At 34.5% G+C, this 22,447-nt stretch overlaps 1 protein-coding gene across 1 annotated transcript; it reads right to left on the minus strand.

Moving 5' to 3' along the window:
- Positions 1-631: 631 nt before the first annotated feature.
- SLC33A1 (solute carrier family 33 member 1) lies at positions 632-22,328 on the minus strand. Its single transcript, XM_063099293.1, has 7 exons — positions 21,172-22,328; positions 11,849-12,039; positions 7,653-7,837; positions 7,272-7,389; positions 5,025-5,240; positions 3,986-4,181; positions 632-2,430 (listed from the first exon to the last, which is right to left on the minus strand). Exons 1-6 carry the CDS (start codon positions 21,944-21,946, stop codon positions 4,014-4,016), a joined length of 1,653 nt encoding a protein of 550 aa, XP_062955363.1. The 5' UTR covers positions 21,947-22,328; the 3' UTR covers positions 632-2,430; positions 3,986-4,013.
- Positions 22,329-22,447: the final 119 nt, after the last annotated feature.

Genomic DNA, 22,447 nt, shown 5'->3' on the forward strand with positions numbered 1-22,447 from the left:
TTCATTCGGCTACATAAAACTAGTTTCTCCTACAAAATGTCCACTCCACCCCCAATAAAACAAATAACCCTCCTTAAAAGCAATCTTTGTAATCCAATAGTCAAATAAAAGTTTCTATTCATTTAAGGAAAAAGCATGACTCCTGTACATTAAATTAGTCTGCTCTGATGTGGGACCTCTCTCCACCAAAATGGAAATCCAGGAAGGAAAATCAGCTGTCCATGACCATTTTACCTTAAGTTAGGGGAGTAAAAAGTAAAATGAACTCTCTAATAGCAGTTCTGCCTGGTAGGAAATGGAAGGGCTCTCAGTCCCAAACTAAAGGTGATTACATTAAAAATTTGGCACTGTCAAATCAGGCAGATATAAGATGAAGTGAAAAAGTACATGGTCTATAATAAGTATTTTAAAACGTCTAAGAGAAAATAAAATAATTATGCCTTGCTATCAACCAAAGACATTAGTTAAAAAGTCACAGCAGTTACAATGTACAATATCACCTTTCCTTCTGTAACTAAAATAGTTATTAAACATATTAATCTTAGTTGTAATGGAATTATTTTTATAAGTTTATTTTCTTTCTCTAATACTAAGATAAAATACATTTTTGAAATTTAAATGGAATGTTCCCAACAAATTGTTTATTTTTAGCAGGGTTTGTGTTATATAGCTTTGCTTGTTCTTTCAACTACTTGGAAAAACATGATCCCTCAAAATACAAAAACAAATTTTGTCATCTGTAATATTAAATAATCTCAGCCATTTTATACAAAACAACACACTTTCTTTGGTTTCTGTTAACAAGGCAAAATAAGTCATCCATACAGAAAAAAGGGTTAATTGACTCTGATATGATTTTTGTGGAATATAATTCACTCTTATGGTTTCTCTTCTACTGGTAATGTCTTACCTACTCTAATTCCTTCAAGGTTCAAATTCAATGACACAAATGCAGAGATTTTCCAGTTTTCATAATAGACTTTTCTTTTAACATTGCTTTCAGGTTGCTTTAAACAATTAATTTTGTAACTATTATTTCACATTTATGATTATGATTCATATAGCACAGCCCACATTCAAGGCCATGGATTTTACACTTTTTTGGATCACAACTCTTTCAAGATTTTAACAAGAGCTCTGTCCAGAAAAACAAAAAACTACATATACAGAATTTTGCAAGCAATTCAGGGGTTTCCAGGGCACACTGACATCTGTTTAGGATAAAAACCCTAGCAATAAAGGGATGAAATCCAACAATAGCTTTAGATGGTATATTTAGATTCCAAAGGTTTAATACTTGTATAAAAAATTCTAGAGAAATCTATTTAAGTTGTTGAATAAACTTTTTATGATTAATCAGGTGAAATTAAAATATTTATAATGGAGAGTCTGGGGTTTTAATTTTAGCTAATCTTATAAGAACTTTTCAAACTTGAATGTATACATGTTGCAACCAATGTGCATGTGAAGATACTGACATCAAGACACAAAGGTTCAATCTAATACTAGCCAGTGAATATATAATGCATTAACTGGAGGAGTTAATGTCCATTCTTGAAGGTAGAGTTTAATTTATCAGGATCAATCAATCAAGAAAAACACTCACACACAAAAATAGGGCAGTACTTTTTAGTATTACTTATTTACTATGAACTCAGATTCAGGTAGATCAGTTTTAAATGTCATAAGTGATCAATGTGTGCAACACAGTTGTACACAGCTATTATCAATTAAATTTTGGTATGCATTAAAACGTACTCAAATTACCAATGACTGCAATTCAAAATAATTTTTTGTTCATTTTTATACTTTTTTTTTTTTTTCTGGCATCTGGCCTATCCGGTTGTCTGAACCCTTCACTTTGGTGTTGTTAGCGCCACACTCTAACCAACTGAGCTAACTTACCAGCCCCAGTTTTTTGTTCATTTTTAGAGCAAATGCAATTAATGGCTTTCACTTTATTGTTAAAGGCTTTAAATATGTTGTAAAACTTCAAGTCATTAAAGATGTTCAGACTTGAAATTATGTTTGAAAATATAATTTGTAATATTATGAATGGGAAGAAATATAAGATTATGGCAATCTGAGCTTCTTAATCCCAAAATTAAAAAGTCAAAATACATTTCAGATATGAGAGTTATGTGGGTTTTTTCTTTATTCAAGTAAACATTTTGATTGTAATACATGATGATGGAAAACCTTGTGACAGAGTATTGTAGTCTCTTGTTTGGTGTAGCCTCCTTGCCTCTAGGACAGTTATCTTTCCAGGTGATTCTTCAGGATCTGACATCAATGCCCAACACATGCTTTCCAACGGCAATACATGAGTTCTAGAGGCCACTGCCCCATCTTTCTTCATATGCTGTGTGCCATTTTCTCCCACCCATTTTATCCTCCATTACTTATAAATACCCGACTCTAAAATTGAACCTATGTTATAAAATTAACAAAATCAGGAATTAGTATATATTTTCCCACAAAGATAAAATTATTAAGACTCATAACTTAATTCCTCTTTTTCTCTAACTTTTGAAAGATTTATATAATATCTGAAGAGTCAGTAATTCATAACACAAAATATGTAAAGAATCTTATTACCGGGTATACATAATATGCTGAAAATTGCTAAAATACTCAAAAGCTTAATTCTCCTAGAATAGCAATTTTCCACTGGAAACTATAGCTTATAAACAGAAGGTTGTGTTATAATAATGGAAATATAGTACCTGATTTGGCATAAAGTGATTGTGAGAGTTTTCCACCAGTAAAGTGCTTAATTAAAAAACATCCTTCTACCACATAATTTGTCAAAGGCATAAAATGTCTTTTGTTGTTCTCTTTAAAATATTAGTTTTTAAAATTATGATATTCCTCATTTAAATTTTACTTTAATCAGAAAGCTTTTCTGTTTCTTTCTCTTGGTAATTAAAAAAACACTACTTGTGGCTCACTCAGGAGAGTGTGGCGCTGGGAGCGCCGAGGCCGCAGGTTCGGATCCTATATAGGGATGGCCGGTGTGCTCACTGGCTGAGCGTGGTGCGGACGACACCAAGCCAAGGGTTTCAATCCCCTTGCCAGTCACAAAAAACAAAAAAACACTACTTGAAGAATAAAATTTAATTTTTATTTTCAAAACTTTTCCATGAACATACATACAGTACTAAATTTGATCCCTTTGTTAGCTGTCTGTGTGCGATGAAGCACTTGTGACAAAAACCAAAGGTAAGCTTTAAGGTAATAAAAGTTAACAAGGAATCAAAATATCTTCCAGAAAAAAGGAGGTAGGATGGGGGAAATCAATAAATTAAAAATCACAGCTTTCATTTTATAAAAAATAGTTTGAATAATCTTCTTATAAATCTTTAATACTTACAAAAGCAGGAAATACATTTATTTTTTATTTTTTATTTTTTTTTAGGAAATACATTTAAAATAGTCTTTTTAAAACAGATTCAATGTGGTTATGGTCAGAAAAACAACTAAAATGACATTTCAGTAGTCTACATTCTCTTTTCAGCAAATTCCACATAAAATTTAACCAATTTACAATTCAAAATAAGGTTTTAACTGCCAACAAGGTCAGCCTATCTGTAGTTAGTACCTGAATATCAAGCTCTCTACCATTTAATATACTGTACAAAAATTTTAAATACAGCTTAATTATAGGTAGATAACAATACTTGACTGCATGGTTACCACCAATGACTACTGCATTGCAGCTTAAAACATGCTTTGGTCAGTAAGTTAAAAAGATATAAATCAAATAACAAGGCCAGAAAAGTTGTTTTAGAAACAATTTCCTGACCTTAAGTAAACTTTAAATACATGGGCAAGGCAAGGAAAAATATGATCAAATGTACAGATTGAAAAATGTATTTTTCAATCATTTGGCATTTTTTATTAATAAACTCCTTGTTTAAAATAATATTTTATACTCCTGTTCACTGATTATCATAGATCTCTGAATTAAAACTAAACTAGTTACCTTTCTAGAATGTCAGGTAGTATATGCATTAATTGCTCCTTCTGCACTTCCATGAAGATGATCCTTCATCCTGTAACTTTTTAAATTTTGGACCAAGAAAGAACCACCAACCAAATCCAATAAAAACACAAATAATGGACTCCACATAATAACCATCCAGTGCTGTAACACACGAACCACCAAGTTTTTTGCAAAGCTGTAAAAATAAAATTATAATAAATATTTCACAATTTCAAAATGGAAGTATTCAGCAATTAACATGTTTCTACTTTGTTATTTAAAGGATTAATCAAGGGCCGAGCCCGTGGCACACTTGGGAGAGTGCGGCGCTGGGAGCGCAGCAACGCTCCCGCCGCGGGTTCGGATCCTATATAGGAATGGCTGGTGCAATGCCGGTGCACTCACTGGCTGAGTGCCGGTCACGAAAATGACAAAAAAAAAAAAAAAAAGGATTAATCAAAATATATTTTTGTTAAAACATTTCCACATTTCACTCACTTCCAATGGCAAAATACGTTAATGTATCAATCTCTCTAATGCTACTAAAAGGATTAAAAACAATTTTCAGCTCTGGCTATAAATAATGCTCATTTTCAAAATGCAGCATTTCATATCTGGAAATGTGAAGAAACTACTCTAGAAGTAGACTAGTGTTACTTTTAAATAATTACCAAAAAACCCACTCAACATTCAGTTTTAACTATAATTGTTAACTAGCCAAAGGAATTTCTCCTTTTCTATCATTATAAAACTTAGTTATTAATTATGCATTTATTCAGTGCCTACTGTGTAGGACAGTGATACTCAAGATGGGAGAGAAAGAGATTGCTCCTCCTTTGCTGAGAAGCACTTTAAAAGTGAACTAGTCTTCCTGACTTGAATGTGTTATAATCCTCAGTTATGATAGGAAAAAAAGAGATTTCTACACTAGAAACTATGGGAAAATATGATTTTAAAAAAGGATACAGTACTTCTAGAGGTGAAAGAAGGAAATTAATATGTTAATGTTAGCTTAATGTTATCTAAAATAAAAACATACCTCAACAGCATCAGGTGCTTGACAATTCTGGTTTGATGCTCCTACACATTCTTTCACTGTGAGGGGGTCTACCAACCAAAGAGCTACTGTAGAAGGCCAGTTTCCTCCCAGATTGGACACGGTATTTAAGAGAGTCATGTATGTTCCTCCAATAAGCGGGTCACTAACCTTTGCATTGAAAGCCATTATAGAAACATACATGCTGTACAATGTAACCTACAGGGAAAATGTAAAACATTTTCAGTATGACTAGAACTATAAAGTTATAGTCTAAATTAAGAACTATGAAATCATAAACCTGAAAATTAATTTTCATAATCTTTACTGAATTCAATTCAACAAACACTTATCGAGCACCTACTAAAGGCCAGACTTTAAGATCATGGCAATACAAAGATGAATGAGAAACAATCCCTTTGTGTCCTTGAAGAATTTATTCTAGGCTGGGAAAATAGGGAATAAGTAATTATGATAAAATGTAGTAAAGTGTACACATCGTGCTACTGGAGCATAAATAAATGAAAGACTGATTCTACCCTGAGGAGTCAGGAAGTCTCAATAGAGAAAGTGATAGATGAAGGATGCATATAGCAAAACGCAAAACCTCATATTTGTACTGTAACTAAATATATGTCATGAATTACGTGTATACATATTTATATGTATGTATGCATTATATATGTAAGCACTGAAATATTCAAACAAAAATATAAAATTACATTTTTTATTCTATATATACAGAAAAAAAATTTGACAAACTGAGGAGAAAAACCTCCTTAAGAGACAAAAAGTACTTAGGAGGCAAGAATTAACCCTCAATTTTGGAGTATGGGAAACAAATTGTGTTTCCAAAATAGCATTCCTTTGAGTACTTTTCCATGCGGTGTTCACAGAAAAAAGTTTCAAAGTTAAATAAGACTGAAAGACATTAAATTACACAAGATGTAAAAGATTCTTTTAACTGTAGGCCTTCTGAAAATCTTTAGTATATGAACTCCTTGTGGGCAGGGATTTTGGCATGATTTATTCAATTATACTTCAGTACTCAGAATGGTTTCTGGCATGGAACAGGTATTCATTTAATATTTATCAAAGGAATGATTATGGTGCTACTTACAGAGGAGTTATGTCATGTATCACTTGTGAAATTTACTTAGCCTTGTACCTTTTTCCCATAAACCATCTGGTTGTCTGAGTTTCACTGACTACACTTTGAGAAATTCTCTAATGAAATCTAAAGCCAAACAAATAATTTTTAGACTCTGACATCGTAATTTTTCTTTACCTACACAGACCGTGAAGCACTGATTAAGCTAAACCACTTCTTTCAACTTCTATTATGTGCCTAGCATTAAGTATGTTTGAAACAGAAAAAAAAAAAAAAAAAAAATTTTGACACCCTGGCCTCAATGATTTTTACAAATATATCATTTGGTCCAACATGAGCCACTACAAAATTCTCCTAAATAATTTGTCTGCAAAACACTATTGAGATTACCTGGCAGCCATATTTTTAAGTTTCAGTTAAAAACTAAGAAGTTAGTAAATATAATTTCTAAAGGGTTTAGACTAGGTTCCAGAGAAAAATCCAAAGTGACTCTGAAATATGCATTAGCAATAATTACAGTTGAGTCCCAAAGGTTATTGCTGGGCCTCTGCCATTTACTTGAATCCCTCTGCAACAGCAGCTTAGGTGAGGCTAGAGCAAAGTGGTGATCACTTTTTTTAGAGATTACAAACATATTTAACAAAGAAAGAAATACCAGCTTAATTAATACACAGCTTCCAAAATTATGAAGAGTAAGTCGTAACTTCCAATAGCTAATCTAAGCCAGAAACCTTGGATCTCTGATTCAGTAGCTGTTATCACATCACAATACTTTCAGAAAGAAAAGCTACTAGGAATTGAAGAAAGAAAGAACCCAAATCTAAGACAGGCTGAGGAATACTTAGAAAGAGTAGAATGGCTTTGGAATCAATTCTGAAATGTAACAAGACACTTGTTAAATGAATTGGGAAAAAAAAAAAAAAAATGAATGAGTGAGTAAGGAAACTTCTTTCCGTGAAGAGAACTCATTAAATCAAAAAGCCACAAGGTTTAAAGTTCATCATCAAATAATTTCCTCAGTGTCAGATTCATGCTTAAATCTCAAAATTTATTATTATTATTTTAAGGCAACTGTAGAAATTTTTTTCCTTATTTTACACAGAACAGTTTACTTCCTAAGAAAACCATGGCAAGCTTACCTGATGTAATGCATAACTCAGAAGCACTATAATATAGTAGTATATAGGGAATCCCCCTTGATGTTCTACTTTAGGAGTCCACCAAACCAGTAGGGCATATTCTAATCCAAGCAATAATCTATAGAAAAAGAAAGGAATGTTGAATTGACTTCCATCTTAGGTTAAAGAACAACAATAAAAACAGAAATCTATGTGCCTGCTATATAAAAGAAGCCTGTATCTAAAACCTGTTAAGAGGTTAAAAAGAGATAAAAGTGCATATAAATGATACTGAAATTAAAGATGATTTTCAAGCCTTTTTCTACACTGAGATATTAGTGAAACTGATGAATGTTCCTATTTTAACCTTTCTTATTTAGTAATGTTTAATTTTGTTTTTACCTGTAGGGCATGGCTTTGTAAAATATGTTTAGTGGCTGGGGACCTGCAGTGTATTTGCTGATAATCAGAGGCAATATTATCTGCAAAGGAACCATTGGAACTGCCAATAAGGCTAAGTGTTCTTTGGGTACTCCCTCTTCTATCAATTTCAGTCCTGTTACTGCATCTGCTGCTGAAAAACCAATCTGCAATTAAAAACAAAAAAGTATTTTAATTTGTGACTTACGAAATATTTTCTTCCAAGCATATTTAAGTTTTTCAAGAATCTCAATATCATTATTGACCCATGACAGTTATAAGTATCATATTATTATATCTGGCACAACAACCAAGCTATAGAAGGCACACTTTGCCCCCTATGGCTTACTAACAGTAATTAGTGGAAACAATGAAAAATCCAACTTGTAAGAACTGTGAATGGCTCTAATTACAACTACGCTTCAACTTCATAAAAGTCCAATCTGTTAAAATAAACAGTGTCAAAAATCCAAAATTTTAAGTTTCTGAGAAAAGCCTTCAATTGACCCCAAATTAATCTGGTTAAAATGAAGTATCACTACCATACATATACATTTTTGATGATTTCTGATTGACTATAATAAAATTTCCTAAAGTCATCTAATGTTTTAAAAGTAATTCTGAGAAAACATTACATTTGAGAGGATTAATGAAATGAGGGGGAAGAAAAAGTATAGTTAGATTGTTTCTTAAAAACAACAAAAAATGTCAGGACGCTAAAAGTAGTGGGTAAAAGTTTAAAGCAAAATAAGATATTTAAATAGTCTCAAAGTATCTCCCCATTAGTTTTCTTTGTTTTTTTGGCAGCTGGCCTGTACATGGATCCAAAGCCTTGACCTTGGTGTTGCCAGCACCACACTCACCCCAACCCTTCTCCCCATTAATTTTTAATTACAAAAGGAAAAATACTAACTTTACAATGAATTAACAAAGTAACAAAGTTAAAAACAATAGTTAAGGGGATAAAGAGATATGACGTAACTCCTGATATAATTCCCTGAAGACATCAAAATATTATATCTGTGATATTCCTACCTTATATGTGTAACCTGAACCCAACCAAACATGAACAAGGGACAAACCTAAATGGAAGGTCATTCTACAGAATAGGCCTGTATTCAAAAAGGTCAAGGTTATGAAGACAAAGAAAGGCTCATACCAACTAAATGCAATGTATGATCCTGGATTGGACCCCTGACCAGAAAAAAATAAAGTTATAAAGGCTATTATTGCAACAACTGGTAAAATACGGATGTGGACTGTGATGAGATAACATTGTATCAGTTTTAAATTTCCTGATTTTTTATTGAGTTGTGGTTCTGTAACAGAAAGTCTTGTTCTTAGAAGATACATAAATACATACTTAAGGTATTAATGGATAAAGGTGCATGATAGGTACAAATTGCTCTCAAATACTTTAGACAAAATATGTAATAGATATATACAGAAAGAGCAAATCTACAGAATAAAGAAAGTAGAGTTAAATGTTAACAATTAGAGAATCTGGATAAATTACAGGAGTTCTTTCTACTAGTAAATTTTCAATAAGTGTGAAATTATATCACATAAATACTTTTTTTTTTTTTTTGGTTTTTTTTTTTTTTTGGCAGCTGGCCAGTATTGGGATCTGAATCCTTGACCTTGGGGTTATCAGCACCATGCTCTAACCAAGTGAGTTAACTGACCAGCCCAACATAAATGTTTTTTAAAAAAGGAATTATAAATAGTGTATGCTTTAATTTCTTGGAATGGAGCCAAAGAGTATATTTCACCATAGAAAAATTAAGTCAAAAATATTTCACTTACATTTTATCCATTCTCTCTGTAAAAATGAGATATACAAACTGACTTCAACATTTACTCTTTGCTAAAAGTTGTATAGTGGTAGATATTTGTAATAAACATATCTAACTAAATATGTGTATGTAATACACATATCTAACTCATATCCAGAATATATAAAAAACAAAAACTTTACAAATTTAAAGCAAAAGGCAACTCTGGATATTCAAATGGCCAATAACCATATGAAAAGATGCTCAACTTGTTTAGTTATGAGTTACACAAATTATAACCCTAACAAGATGCCACTACACCTCCACCAGAAAGGCTAAAATGATAAAGTTGATTAATGTGTTTTCAAGGATGTACAACAATTAAAACTCTCCTACACAGCTGGTGATAGGGAAAATTGGAACAACCACTTTGGAAAACTCTTTGGCAGCATATACTATGCATTTCCTATAACTCCTACCTATTTAACCATCAGAAATGTGCACCTATGGTCACCAAAAGTCATGTACATGAATGTTCGTAGAAGCACTATTCCTAATAGCTCTGAACATCTGTTGACAGGTAAATAAATTGTAGCATTTTCACACAATGGAATATTATATAGCAACGAGATGAACAAACTATTGCTATTAAATATCAATATGGATAAATTGCACAAATATATTGTTGAGCTAAAGAATACAAGCACCAGACATAAAAATACATATTGTATAGTCGTCCACTTATATAAAACTCAAAAGCAAGGAAAATTAATTTATAGTATTAAAACCTGGTAGAGAAAGGTGGTGCTTTTGGGGAGGTTTACTTTAAAGACAACACAGGATTATGGACTGTTGAAGCACCTCCTTATACATTGCTGCAGACAGTATAAATCAGTATAGTCTACAGAAAAGCAATTTAGCAATCACATTCACTGATCCACTAATTGTCCATTTAAGAATATATTGGAAGGAAATACTCAGAACATTAAAGAAAGACTTATGTGCAAAAATGTTCACTAGTGCATATTTATAATTAAAAAACATGAGCAAATTATATACACAACAGAAAAATGACTGAGTAGATTGTGGCAAATTTACACACTATGATTATTATGTAGCTATTAAAAAGTGTGCTTTCAAATATTATTTAAAGATACAGGAATATGTTTGGAATAATAAAAGATAAAAATTATATACAGTTTGATCTAATTCCATTTTTAAAGTGTATGTGTAAATATATATACACACAAAGTATATGTATATACACATATAAGCACACACACACATATATATATATACATAGGGAAGAAAAGGAAGCTTGAGGGAAATGTACCAAAAATATCACTGTTTATTTCTAAAAGATATAATTTCATGATAATATTATCTTGCTTGAACTTTTCAGCATTTTCTGAACTTTCCCTTCTTATCATTAAAGATAAAGAAAAACTCAGTATTCAAAATGAAAACAACGTGATTCTAATGTTTCCTTCAGGGATGTCAAAAGGTAGCTATAAATAGTTTATGTAGATAAGTTTAAATAAATAAAATGAAAATCCTGTAAGATTCTAGATTTTAGGAATATTGCACTAACATTAGAAATAGCTCACTGTAACAAAATATACTTACCTTTATTCTAGCATAATGTCTTAAAAATGTTTTAGAACTATAATTGGAATATCTCTTTTTTTTTTTGGCGGCTGGCCAGTACAGGGATCCAAATCCTTGAGCCTGCTGTTACAATACTGTGTTCTAACCAACTGAGCTAAATGGCCAGCCCATGGAACATCCAAACACAGAAAAAGTACCAGCAATCCCCTTTGTTTTATGGCATATTTTTCTTCAGCGTTTAAAAAAATAATTCAATGGATTTTTAAATAGACTACTAATACTAATATACTTCCATATCTTTGTAAACTACATTCTAAATAAATAACTTTACTACCCCAACATTAAATGTATACTCATTATAACTGTAGAGAGCTATTATTTTTTCAAGGCACTCATTTCCATTCCGCACATTAATATCATTAATTAAACAAAATTTCACATTTATTAGCAGTTCTTCAAATTGACATAATTCTTTTCAAGATTGCAAGACATTTAGCTTACTTCAAAATTATAGTTGACATCACCACACTTTTTTAAATACATTTTTGTGTGTGTATGTGGCTAGCCAGTTTGAAAATCCAAACCCTTGACCTTGGTGTTATCAGCACCATGATCTAACTGAGTGAAATAACCTATCAGCCCCTTAAAATACATTTAGTAAACAGAAAATATTGTTTTTCATTGTTAAATTCTAATGGTAGTGGAAAGAGACTTGTGATATGAAAAGGCATTGAAAGTATTCCATGATATTGGTAATTATAACAGAATGGTAAATTTGCTTTATAAATTTCTTACCTTTGCAGTTAGAATTAGAAGGCAAAATGTCAGAACTGCTGGCATTTTTATAATGGCAAAAAGAAGCTTGTAAGTATCTGTGATTCCTTGTGTTTCTTCTTTTACTACTGATACTTCTTTGTTTTCTTTTTTCAGAAGGGCAACTAATGTCGTTGTTATTAAAAATACAGTTCCCCAGAAAAAAAGGAAATCTGAAATTAAGAATGTTTTAAATTTATTGTTAACTTTTGAAATGACATAAGTTCATTGATACTAAATAATTCTGTATACAGCTTCTCCTCAACTAAAATCTGTTATAAAAAAGAAAACCAACATTTAGGTGCCTATTATGTCCCAGGCACCATACAAGGCACAGCAGATGAACAAAACAGTCCTGACTGTGTTAAACATACATTATACATATCCAAATAGAAAGTGATACTTAACAAGAAAAAAAGGCTTATAGACATTTAGTGTACAATTGAGCTGAATGAAAGAAAAGCCTGTCACATCTTCTTATTCAAGCAAAGTGCTAGGGGCAGGAGATGATTTTTCGTATCCCATAAGATCCACAAGCTACACTTCTTTATGTACCCAAGCCATTTCAGTTCTTTATTAAATTAGGACAGCTTAGACAACAAACAGACAACTATTTTCATTAGATTTTCCACCTTTTATTTTTAAACTTTCTAATGTTTTTAATGCTTAAGAATGAACTTTTCTTTTAAATACTGTGATATAGAAGCAATTTCCTTACTCATGGGTGCAGAATGGCTACACATGAAGAATATTGTTTGGGTTTTTGCAGTGAAAGATAACTGGCCCATTTGTTATTACAAAAACAAATTTAGTGGTGGGAGTGAATAATGGCCTGGAAGATTCAGCTTAACAGCAAAAAATAACAGTAATAATAGAGGCATCATTATTGAGTTGCACATCATGTGCCATAAATGTGCTAAGCATCTTACCCATATCATCTCCTTTACTGTGACACCCCAATAGGTTATGTTATCACTAGCCCCAATTTACACATGAAGAAACTGAGGCTTATACAGAGGTTAAATTGCCCGAAGTTACATTCCAAGTCAGTGATAAATTGTGATTGGCGCCTTATACAACTAATATCAAAACCTATATCTCATTAACCACTACAGTGCTGTTTAGTTTTGCCACTACAAAATTAAATGGATAAGACACATGGGAGGCATTTCTCAAATGAAGACATATAAATGACCAACAGACGCATGAAAAAATGTTCATCATCACTAAGCATCAGGAAAATGCAAATGAAAACCACATTGAGATATCATCTCGCCCCAGTTAGATTGGCTATTACCAAAAGGACAGAGAATAACAAATGATGGTGAGGATGTGGAGAAAGGGGAACCCTCCTACACTGTTGGTGGAACTTAAATTGGTGCAGCCATTATGGAAAATGGTATGGAGCTTCCCCAAATAACTACAGATAGAACTGCCATATGACCCAGCAATCCCACTACTGGGTATATAATCAAAGGAATGGAAATCATCATGTCTAAGGGATATATGCACTCCTATGTTTATCACAGCTCTATTTACAATAGCCAACAGTTGGAACGAACCTAAATGTCCATCACTGGATGATTAGATAAGGAAAATGTGGTATATTTACACAATAGAATACTACTCTGTCATAAAAAAGAATGAAATTCTGCCATTTGCAGTAACATGGATGAAATTAACAAAAATTATGTTAAGTAAATAAGCCAGGAACAGAAAGAGAGATAACGCATGTCCTCACTCCTAAGTGGAGCTAAAAAAATAAATAAAAGAAAGAAAGAAAGATACAAAATAATCACAATAACATGTTGAACTTTCAAAAGGTGAGAACAGAACTGAGGTGACCAGAGGTGGGAAAGGGGGAAGGAGAGAGGGTTTGGGAGGAATTGGTAATGGGCCTGGAAAAATGCTTACACTGTATAATGTTGAATACACTAATTATCCTGATTTGAGCATTACAAACAGCGTTATGATATATAAATGTATAATCAAGATGTAAATGCCAATGTTTAAGTTTCAGAAACATGATTTTTGAGCAAAGACCTAAAAAACAGACTAAATATTCTGAAGTGGCTACAAGAAATTGTCCAGTGCTCCATGAATACAGAAATTAAGAGCATGTAACAATTCACCAGTAACCAATAAAGATATAATAGCCAGCACCTGAGTGCTGGTTATGGCCTATTATAAGCCCATGCAAAAACAAAGAACATTTCATAATCTCAAATCACTCTCTAAAATAGGCATTATTATTCCTACTTTACATACAATGAAACATGATCACAAGAGAGAAAGTGCCAGAAGTGAGATTCAAACTCAGTTCTGGTTCTAAGCAAGAATGTTTTCTACTATATTATCCAGATATTCAGATACATCCACAGCAAGTTGACTCTCTATTCTATCAACTAGACATACCTGAGAAAAAAGGTTCAACATATTTTAGCTCCAACCATGAGGTCTGGAACATAGACACCTGACCATACTTTTTAAAACTGGCTACTTGTATTCTCCATTTCCCCCTCCATTTCCCCCATGGTGATACGCCAATGGTTCGCAAACCAATAAGATAAACAAACTTAGTGCAACTTCTTCAAGAATTCACTTTACTCAATTTAAATGAGAATAAATACATGGTAAAGAAGGCAAAATTTCCCAAAATTTTAAAGATAAAATATTAGACTTCCAAAAAAATCAAGCTTTAAAGGCTTTCGTCTGGGCATTCAAACCCTTTTATGTTGGAGGTTCACTTTCTTCCACCATAGGAAGAGGTAAAAAAAAAAATAACCAAACATTAAGAAGCACTGCCTGATACAATCATCCAGGGCTCAGGTCAGATTCTCTCTCCCTCTAGCTCTCTCTCACAGTTTGGAAATTAACTTTAATCCTTTAGAAGTCAATGGCAGGGAAAACAAATTGTTACATTTTCTGTTCTAAATAACTATCAGGCCTTCCTTTCACTTTCTTGTTTTTGGCACAGTACTTTTACTTCACAAGTTAGAGCATGAAGGGACTTTAGACACCCACCATTTAGTCCTAGGCTTTTGCTTTCAGCACCACACTCTTCCGAGTGAGCCACGGGCCGGCCCTCCTAGGCTTTTGCTTTCAGAGAAGGAAACTACAACAGTAATATTATGTGTCTGGCCCTGGGTCACCAGCTGATTGTTAGCAGAAACAGACTTTTGTTCTATTCCACAGATTTCTCCCTTAAACATTTGCTCAAAATATCCAAGCTGTTGAAACTCCCAGAAAATTCTGTTTTGATTATGCATTGTAGTCATATCTTATTTGGGGATTAGGTTTTTAAAAAACAGCATATAATGCAAAAATAGAGTAAATATGAAGTTAATTTTGAAATCTTCCTAATTCCTTATTTTTTCTATCCCCTTAGGAAGGTGTCACGTTTGAGATCACATACCATTTCATGAACTCCAATAATGTCAAGTTTTCCTCCAGGGGTAGAAAAGACTGCTGTTCCTTCAATCAAGCACCAGATGAAGAAGCTGGCTTGTTATTATTAAGGGTCATGGCTGCCCCCAAACACTAGGCTCAAACTTAGCCCAACACACAAGACTGACGATAAGAAGCCAACAGATTCAGTACTCCCATCTCACACTAATTCTGGGGCTTATATCACTGAATAGATGGAAGTGAACTACTCTTTTTATTTTTTTAATACGTTCTGGCAAGGCACAAAGTTCCTTTTAATTAAACACATATGACATATTTCCATCCTGATGGGATGATAGGAGGTTCCTGCATTCAACTTTTGTACAACCTATATCCAGACACCCTCATATCTCCTTTTTTAAGCTGAATTCAGACTTTTATAAAACGGTTGACAATGAACATTCCAAACTATCACATGAAGATGCAAGGTACAAGCCACAAGGTGCATTTCAGCAAATTCCAACTTCTTTGTATAGTAGTATTCATATAATTATTCCAATACATTATCATAATTTATATTATGCTGAGTGAAAAAAGGCAATCTTCAAAGATATATACTGCATTATTCCATTTATGTAACATTTCTGAAATAACATAATTATAAGGATGGAAAATAGGTGAGTAGCTGTTTAGGGATGGAGAGGAAGAGATAGGTATAGCTATAGTGGCAACACAAAGGAATCTTATAGTAATGGTACAGTTGAGTACCCTTGATTGTGGTGCTGGTAATGAAAAGATACACGTGATGAAATTACATTGAACCACACACACACACACACACACACACACACACACACACACACACACGTACATGTATAACTGGTGAAATCTGAATAAGCTATATGGATTATACCTGCATCAATTTTTTGGTTTTGATATTATACTATAGTTATATAAGATGTTGACAATGAGAGGCTGGAAGAAGGGTACACGGGACTTCACAACATTTCCTTGCAATCTCCTGTTAATCTATAACCATTTTAAATAAAAAGTTCAAATAAATTAAAGAGAAATTTAAAAATGCAAAAGTTCTAAAATTGTGCTAGAATAAAAAATGTAGCCCTGAAACAGAAGATAGTACTACAAGAAAATCAAAAAAGTCAGAAATCTTTAGGCATGTTGGAATCACCTATTCTGTAGGTGATGACCACTGTACTTCAGCCACAGTGACAGAGTGCTCAACAGTGAAAATAAAGAATAAAATTAAAGAACATGTATAAAACGCAAGATTTATCTACAATTGTGTCTAAAAGAGCAGGTGAAATCAGGAATTTTATATTTTTATTTTTAATTCTCTAGGAACAGAATTGGCAATTAGGATAGGTTTCAGGTACTCTATAAGTCTGTTCTGCTTTCTCACATCATAGATTTTAGAAACATACTTGAAATGAAACTACTTATCATCAGTGAAGCTCTATGATTATCCCACTGATAACTTTACATAGTAAAAGCTAATACAAGGGTACTTCCAGAAGTTAGTGAAAAGATTCATATTATCTTTCAATTCTATTTTTCCATGAACTTTTTGAAGTACCCACATTCAACTGGCCTCTAAATAAATCTCAACAAAGTTAGAAGTGCAATTCAGAATAAGATATATGCCCAATAAAATCAAAAATAATTTTTAAGTGTATGGTGTATTTTGTAAATTGACTTTCCACATAAAAGCACTTCCACAGTTCCTTACTTGACAAAGAAAGCACATTTCTTTTTTTGTTTTGTTTTTAGAAAGAAAAAAGGCATTTATCTAATTCCCCTGAATCTACTAGTCCCAGTAGTTTCCCATTTACCTCACTTTACTACTGGGGCCCTGACACTTAAAAATTAAGTTCAAATTTGCTCCAATTTTCTATATTGATATATAAGATCCACCAGACTTATTAACTTATTCCATTTAAGGCAAAAGGGTAGCTAAACTCAAGGGTTTTACATCATATACTTTGAATCATATTTGTCCGGAGATTCGCTTTTAAGGTAATGAATTAGGTTTTTAAAAAAATTTTTTATAAATTTTACTTTTAAATTGTTATATGGTGAAACTGAATTTTTTTGGTGTACGGTTGTATGAATTTTAATGCATTTTAAATCACTACCAATATAATCAAGATACAGAAGAGTTTTATCACTCCCCACAAAACTCCCTCCTGCAATTCATTTATATCTCACTACCCACAACCCCTAGCAACTTCCAATCTGTTCTCCACCTCTATAGTTTTGTTTTTTTGAGAATGTAATGTTAATGTCTGAAACCTAGATATGGATGCTAAAGAATGTATCATAGCCTACATAAGAATAACTGGTCTATCTAGAAATGGGTCAATCAGTCCTGCCCAAACTCTAAAAAGAATTTCTAGTCACATAAAATGTTAATGAGTGCCTCTTCTGAAAACAAGACAGAAATTTATCACTAAGTAGGAATTAATGTTTTTATTACACAAGTTTGATCAGATTCATACTTAAAGCATCAGTTTTTTCAAAGCAATATTTCCTTTTTCTCTGACTCCTATAAAGGTATGCCTATCTATAAACAAACTGATTTATAAGCTCTAATATCTGTAGCTCTCTTCTCTGGTGGTCAGACTGTTCTCCCTGCCCCCAAATCCAAATATGCTTGCTCCTTATCCCAATTACTTTCTCTAATCATTATTATTACTGCTACTTCTAGAGGAGAGGGTCTTAATGACCAGTTCACAGGCTGGATCTGGCCAAAAGACATATTTTATATGAACCTAATAAGTGTTTTTAATGTTAGGAAATAAACAAAAGAGGAATCTCCAGCTTCTCTTGAATACTTATAAGATCCAGCAATCCTGGTATCCTATTGCCACAAGACAACTTATTGGAGTTGAAGCTCCTTGACTTTAGAGGGGCATGGATTTCTCAGGTCATCACTGTCCCCTCCAATTCCTACAGTCTTGCACCTACACAGTTCAGTTGTTTACATTATCCATCTACCCACTTCATTGTTTTGGTTTGTAAATCTCTATTATAGACTATAAGTTCCTTGGGAGCAGGGAATTTCCAGGTCTTATTACTTAAATCATAACACCTATCACATGGCTAGCACCAAATAGGCATTCAATGCTGAGTAAATGAATGGCACGGGTCAATTAAAAAATTAAAAGAACAGAAAAAAAACTTCAGTTTGTCACTTCTGGGAATCAGGCATTCCAGGAGTGGGCTGATGTTTTTTAGGCATCAGCAGTCACCGTGCTACTTTTCTCTGGCAGAAAAACCCAATTAGCACTTCAACAAAGCTGTAGGTTTTACTTCTTCTAACTAGTAGAAGTTTGACCTTCATTTGACCTCAGTTACCTCATCTATAAGAATGAAGAAGTAGAAATATATGATATTTTCAAGTAATAAAACTTTGTATTCTAATCTTTATGGCCTTCTGGGTTACTTTCATCATTTCTTGCAGCTTAAAAGGTCTCTCTTTGCTACTAGAGATCCTTGAAAAATAAAGAGGTCGAAAACAGAAAAAGTCTACTTCTGAGTTCACCAGTATCCTGAATACCTGAAGGTACCAAAAAGCCAACCTCAGCATGATCAAGGTTCTGTTTCTAATGGATTCTAGTCTCATCCCATCCTTCCTGTTCTACTTTTACTATTTCGATTACTGATTTCTAAATACCTAAAACTGTTCTTTCTCAATATATTCATCTCCACTTATCTGTAACACTCAAAACAGTGTCCATCACAGAACATATTTTAAAATCTTTAAAAATAATTATTCCTCATTTTCATACTGAGTTTTAAAGATTGCCTTGGTGTTTAGCTCCTCTTCAATTACCTTAAGCAACAGTATTTCCTTCACATGATTCTTTCTGTGCTCTTTAAATTCCTTGAAACCAGTGGTTTATTTCAGTTATACCAAGTTCCAGAAAGTACAGGGCTATAAATGTGATGTGTGCAGAAGGAGAGTGAAAACTCAGGAACTCTTTAACTCTCAGCTAAAATATTTGACCCCCAAACAGCAGTCCATTACAGATATGAAAAGTCACATAAAAAATTAAGCTATTTTTAGTTTCCTGGAGAACAAAGTTCAAATTCCACAGAAAAAACAACTGATCAAAATAACAAATCAGTCTAAATAAAAATCCAGTGGCATAATTTTGATCCATAGGGGAACAGTTGTGGGTAAGGGCATATAAATGTAATTATAATACCTCATAATGGTGTTCTTTGGAATGATGTTTTATCAATCACTCATATTACAGTTAAGAGAAAGCTCTAATTTACCTAATTTAGTTTCCATAGCCTCTTAGATCTTAATTTCTTGGAAACTTTCCCATCCTAAGTAACACATCATCTCATTTATCCTCCTTGGTGATATGAATAGCAGTTCCAGGACAAAATGAAAAGCAGACACATAAAAAGTAACCAGCTGCCAACAGTACGTATTCACAAAGTGTTTCTAGGCAGAGAATTATCTGCAGAGAAGCAGGAGTGGAAACCCAAAACATTCAGAGACAAATCTGCTGAAGTGCATGGCAATATCAGTCAGCTATTTTTTGACCTGAACAAAAAGAAGAAAAGTATAACCATCATTTCATTAGTAATAGTGGTTCACTAGTAGTTTGAGGAGGTAGACAAGTGTTAGGCATGTATGAGGATGTCTAAAATTCCAGGAGATGGATAGTACAGTTGTCACTGCCACCCCCCTCCCTTCCTGCCATATAACTTCCCTCACCACACACATCTCCCTAACATTTACCCTGCTGGGAATCTCCAAGACAGTACAGAAGCTGAGAGGAAGTTTAGCTGCTTAAATTTCAAAACAGAATCACCTAAATTCATTATCACTCACAGAATGAAGAATTCTACAATGTCCCTAATGTTGTTATTCCTGATTTTGGCCATTTCACTTTTGTTTCCCAGTTGTTAGGAAAGTTAAAACTAAACAAAAAAAGCCCTCAGAAAACCTTACATGTATTTAACTCATGCAGAGAAAAAGGGAAATTTTGTAGAACTTGCCCCAATTTCTTACAGGATGAGTTTTAATTTCCTTCCCATAGCAATTAAAGGAAATCATAGTAATTTGGTCACAACCTTTCTTTCAGCACCATTTCCTAAACCCAGTTCCACAATTAGTGCTTCAAGCACTTTGAGCATTATAGGCAATGTCCTGTACCTTTTTGTATTTTCCTGCCTCAGTGCATTTTCAGCTGGTGTTGTGCATTCTGAAATGCCACTTCTCCTACTGATGGAATGTTATCATTAAGAGCAAAGTCAAATGTTTTTTGTAATGTGAAGCCTAACTCCCTCAAGCAGTTAATGGCTGGCAACTCTGAGATCCCCTAAAATGTTCATCTCCCCCACTTCTTGTGAGCAGGACTCCACCTTATGCAAAGGAGGGCCTTAGGATCTTGTCACTTAGCTGACTCTACAAGTTTGAATAAATTAACCCTGTTCCATTCACCAGAAGGCTATGAGGACTCTTGGCATAAGAGTAGGGGTAGAAATGGATCAAAAAGCATGGAGCTAGAAATCTCAATCTGACAAAAGACAAAAAGAAAAATGTGAACCACGTGAGCCAGATTTTTTAAAAATGTGCATCTCTATATTAAGCAAGTGCCGAAGGATTCCTTGACTCAGTTTTGTTATCTGATAGGTTGCCTCTCCCTCTTCACTGCGGAGTACTGATCAATTATGACTGCTCTAATGTAGTCATTCTGGCTTTAATAACACTTCAAAGAAGCCCACGTCAACCAAAAAGAAAACTTGCCTCGGGTTATCTACTATAAAACGATTTCCAGTAAATTAAATAATGTGCTTCCCTCCAACTTCGCACATTCTGTCAAAAGGATTCGTAAACATAAAAAAAGCCCAACAGCATAATAGATTAAATATACTACCTGAAAGAGTAATGATTCCCCCGGGTTGAGGCTGAAACCGCAAATATTTGTTACAAAAGTCTGCAGATTCAAGGGCCAAAAACAAAACATTGCCCAAAAAGTAGCCCGCTGTCTGGCCCACCGAATTGCATGTAGAAGCATAACCCACATTTTCCCGGGATAACATAGTTAACGCCCAACCATCCACAGCGATGTCCTGAGTGGCGGCCAGGAATTCAAACAAAAAGAATGTCACAGTGAGAGCAACCACATCGGGTGCTCTGCCATCCGTATTCCCTAGCATACGGTCTACTTGTGTAGATAAATAGATCATGAAGAATCCTAGTACATACTGCGTAGGGACAAGCCAAGATTTGCGACGACCGAAGTTCTTAAAGTAGACCGCATCAACCAACGGTGCCCAGAGCAATTTGAGACTGAATGGCCAAAAAACAAAACTGAAGAAAGCTTGGTCAGTATAGCTAACATTTCTGCTCTGCAAAATGAGTGGGATGCTTCCCGCCAAGCCCAACGGAATGCCCTGAAGTACATAAAGGAAGAGCAGCAGCAAAATGCTGCTTATTTCGGCCCGGAAGCTCCGTGGGGCTTTGGAAAAGTCACCAGTGCTGGTATCACTCAGAAGAGCTTCCTGGTCCCCTTCCCTGCCCACCGGGTCCGGATGATTGTCATCCCAGCTGCCCGGCGGCAAAGGACCGCTCTTCATATCCAGAGAGTGGTTAAAAGTCCCTGGTCGCCGTTGCCGACTGCTGTCCTTGTGTGAGACAGTGGGTGACATGGAGACGATGCAAAGCCCCGTTTGTGGGGGACCGGGACTGAGCGTTTTGGATTCGTGAAATCCCAGGTCCAAGGCTGTCGCTCTGGACCAGGGTCTCTGTGGCTCAGGGAGGGGGGCAGGGCGCAGGACGACAAGGGCACTTCTTACTGCGGCTGGGAGTGCTGAAGCCGGGAGCCAGTCCTCTGGCTAGAGGCCCAGGCGATGCCTGGGTAGGCGCCTCTTGGAGCGGCGTCAAGGAGCCTGAAGGAGCCCCCCGAGCAGCCGCACCGGGCTCGGGGCTTGAGGAGGGGGCCGTGGTGCCGCGATGGAAACGAGCTCCTCGCTGCGGCGGTTCTGAACAGCCAGTCTCCCGACCCACCTCCAGCTCTCCCTACTACCAGTGCAGAGACAGCACTTCACAGGACTACGGAGTATCGGGTAACTTCCGGCCTCACACGTCAGGAAGTGGTCCCAGTCTCAAATAGGTCTCTTCCCGTTTCTAGAGCAAACCAATCACGACAC

The sequence above is a fragment of the Cynocephalus volans genome, chromosome 1, assembly GCF_027409185.1.
Source record: "Cynocephalus volans isolate mCynVol1 chromosome 1, mCynVol1.pri, whole genome shotgun sequence".
Taxonomy (NCBI): Eukaryota; Metazoa; Chordata; class Mammalia; order Dermoptera; family Cynocephalidae; genus Cynocephalus; species Cynocephalus volans.

Bases quoted from the DNA above. Each gene is read 5' to 3' on its own strand.
- SLC33A1 (XM_063099293.1), bottom strand. From the start codon at position 21,946: ATGTCACCCACTGTCTCACACAAGGACAGCAGTCGGCAACGGCGACCA. The intron at 12,040-21,171 runs GTAGTATATTTA...TCTTAATTTCAG, and splicing joins GGGAATCATTACTCTTTCAG to ATTTCCTTTTTTTCTGGGGA. The intron at 7,838-11,848 runs GTAAGAAATTTA...TTTTAATTGCAG, and splicing joins TTCTAATTCTAACTGCAAAG to ATTGGTTTTTCAGCAGCAGA.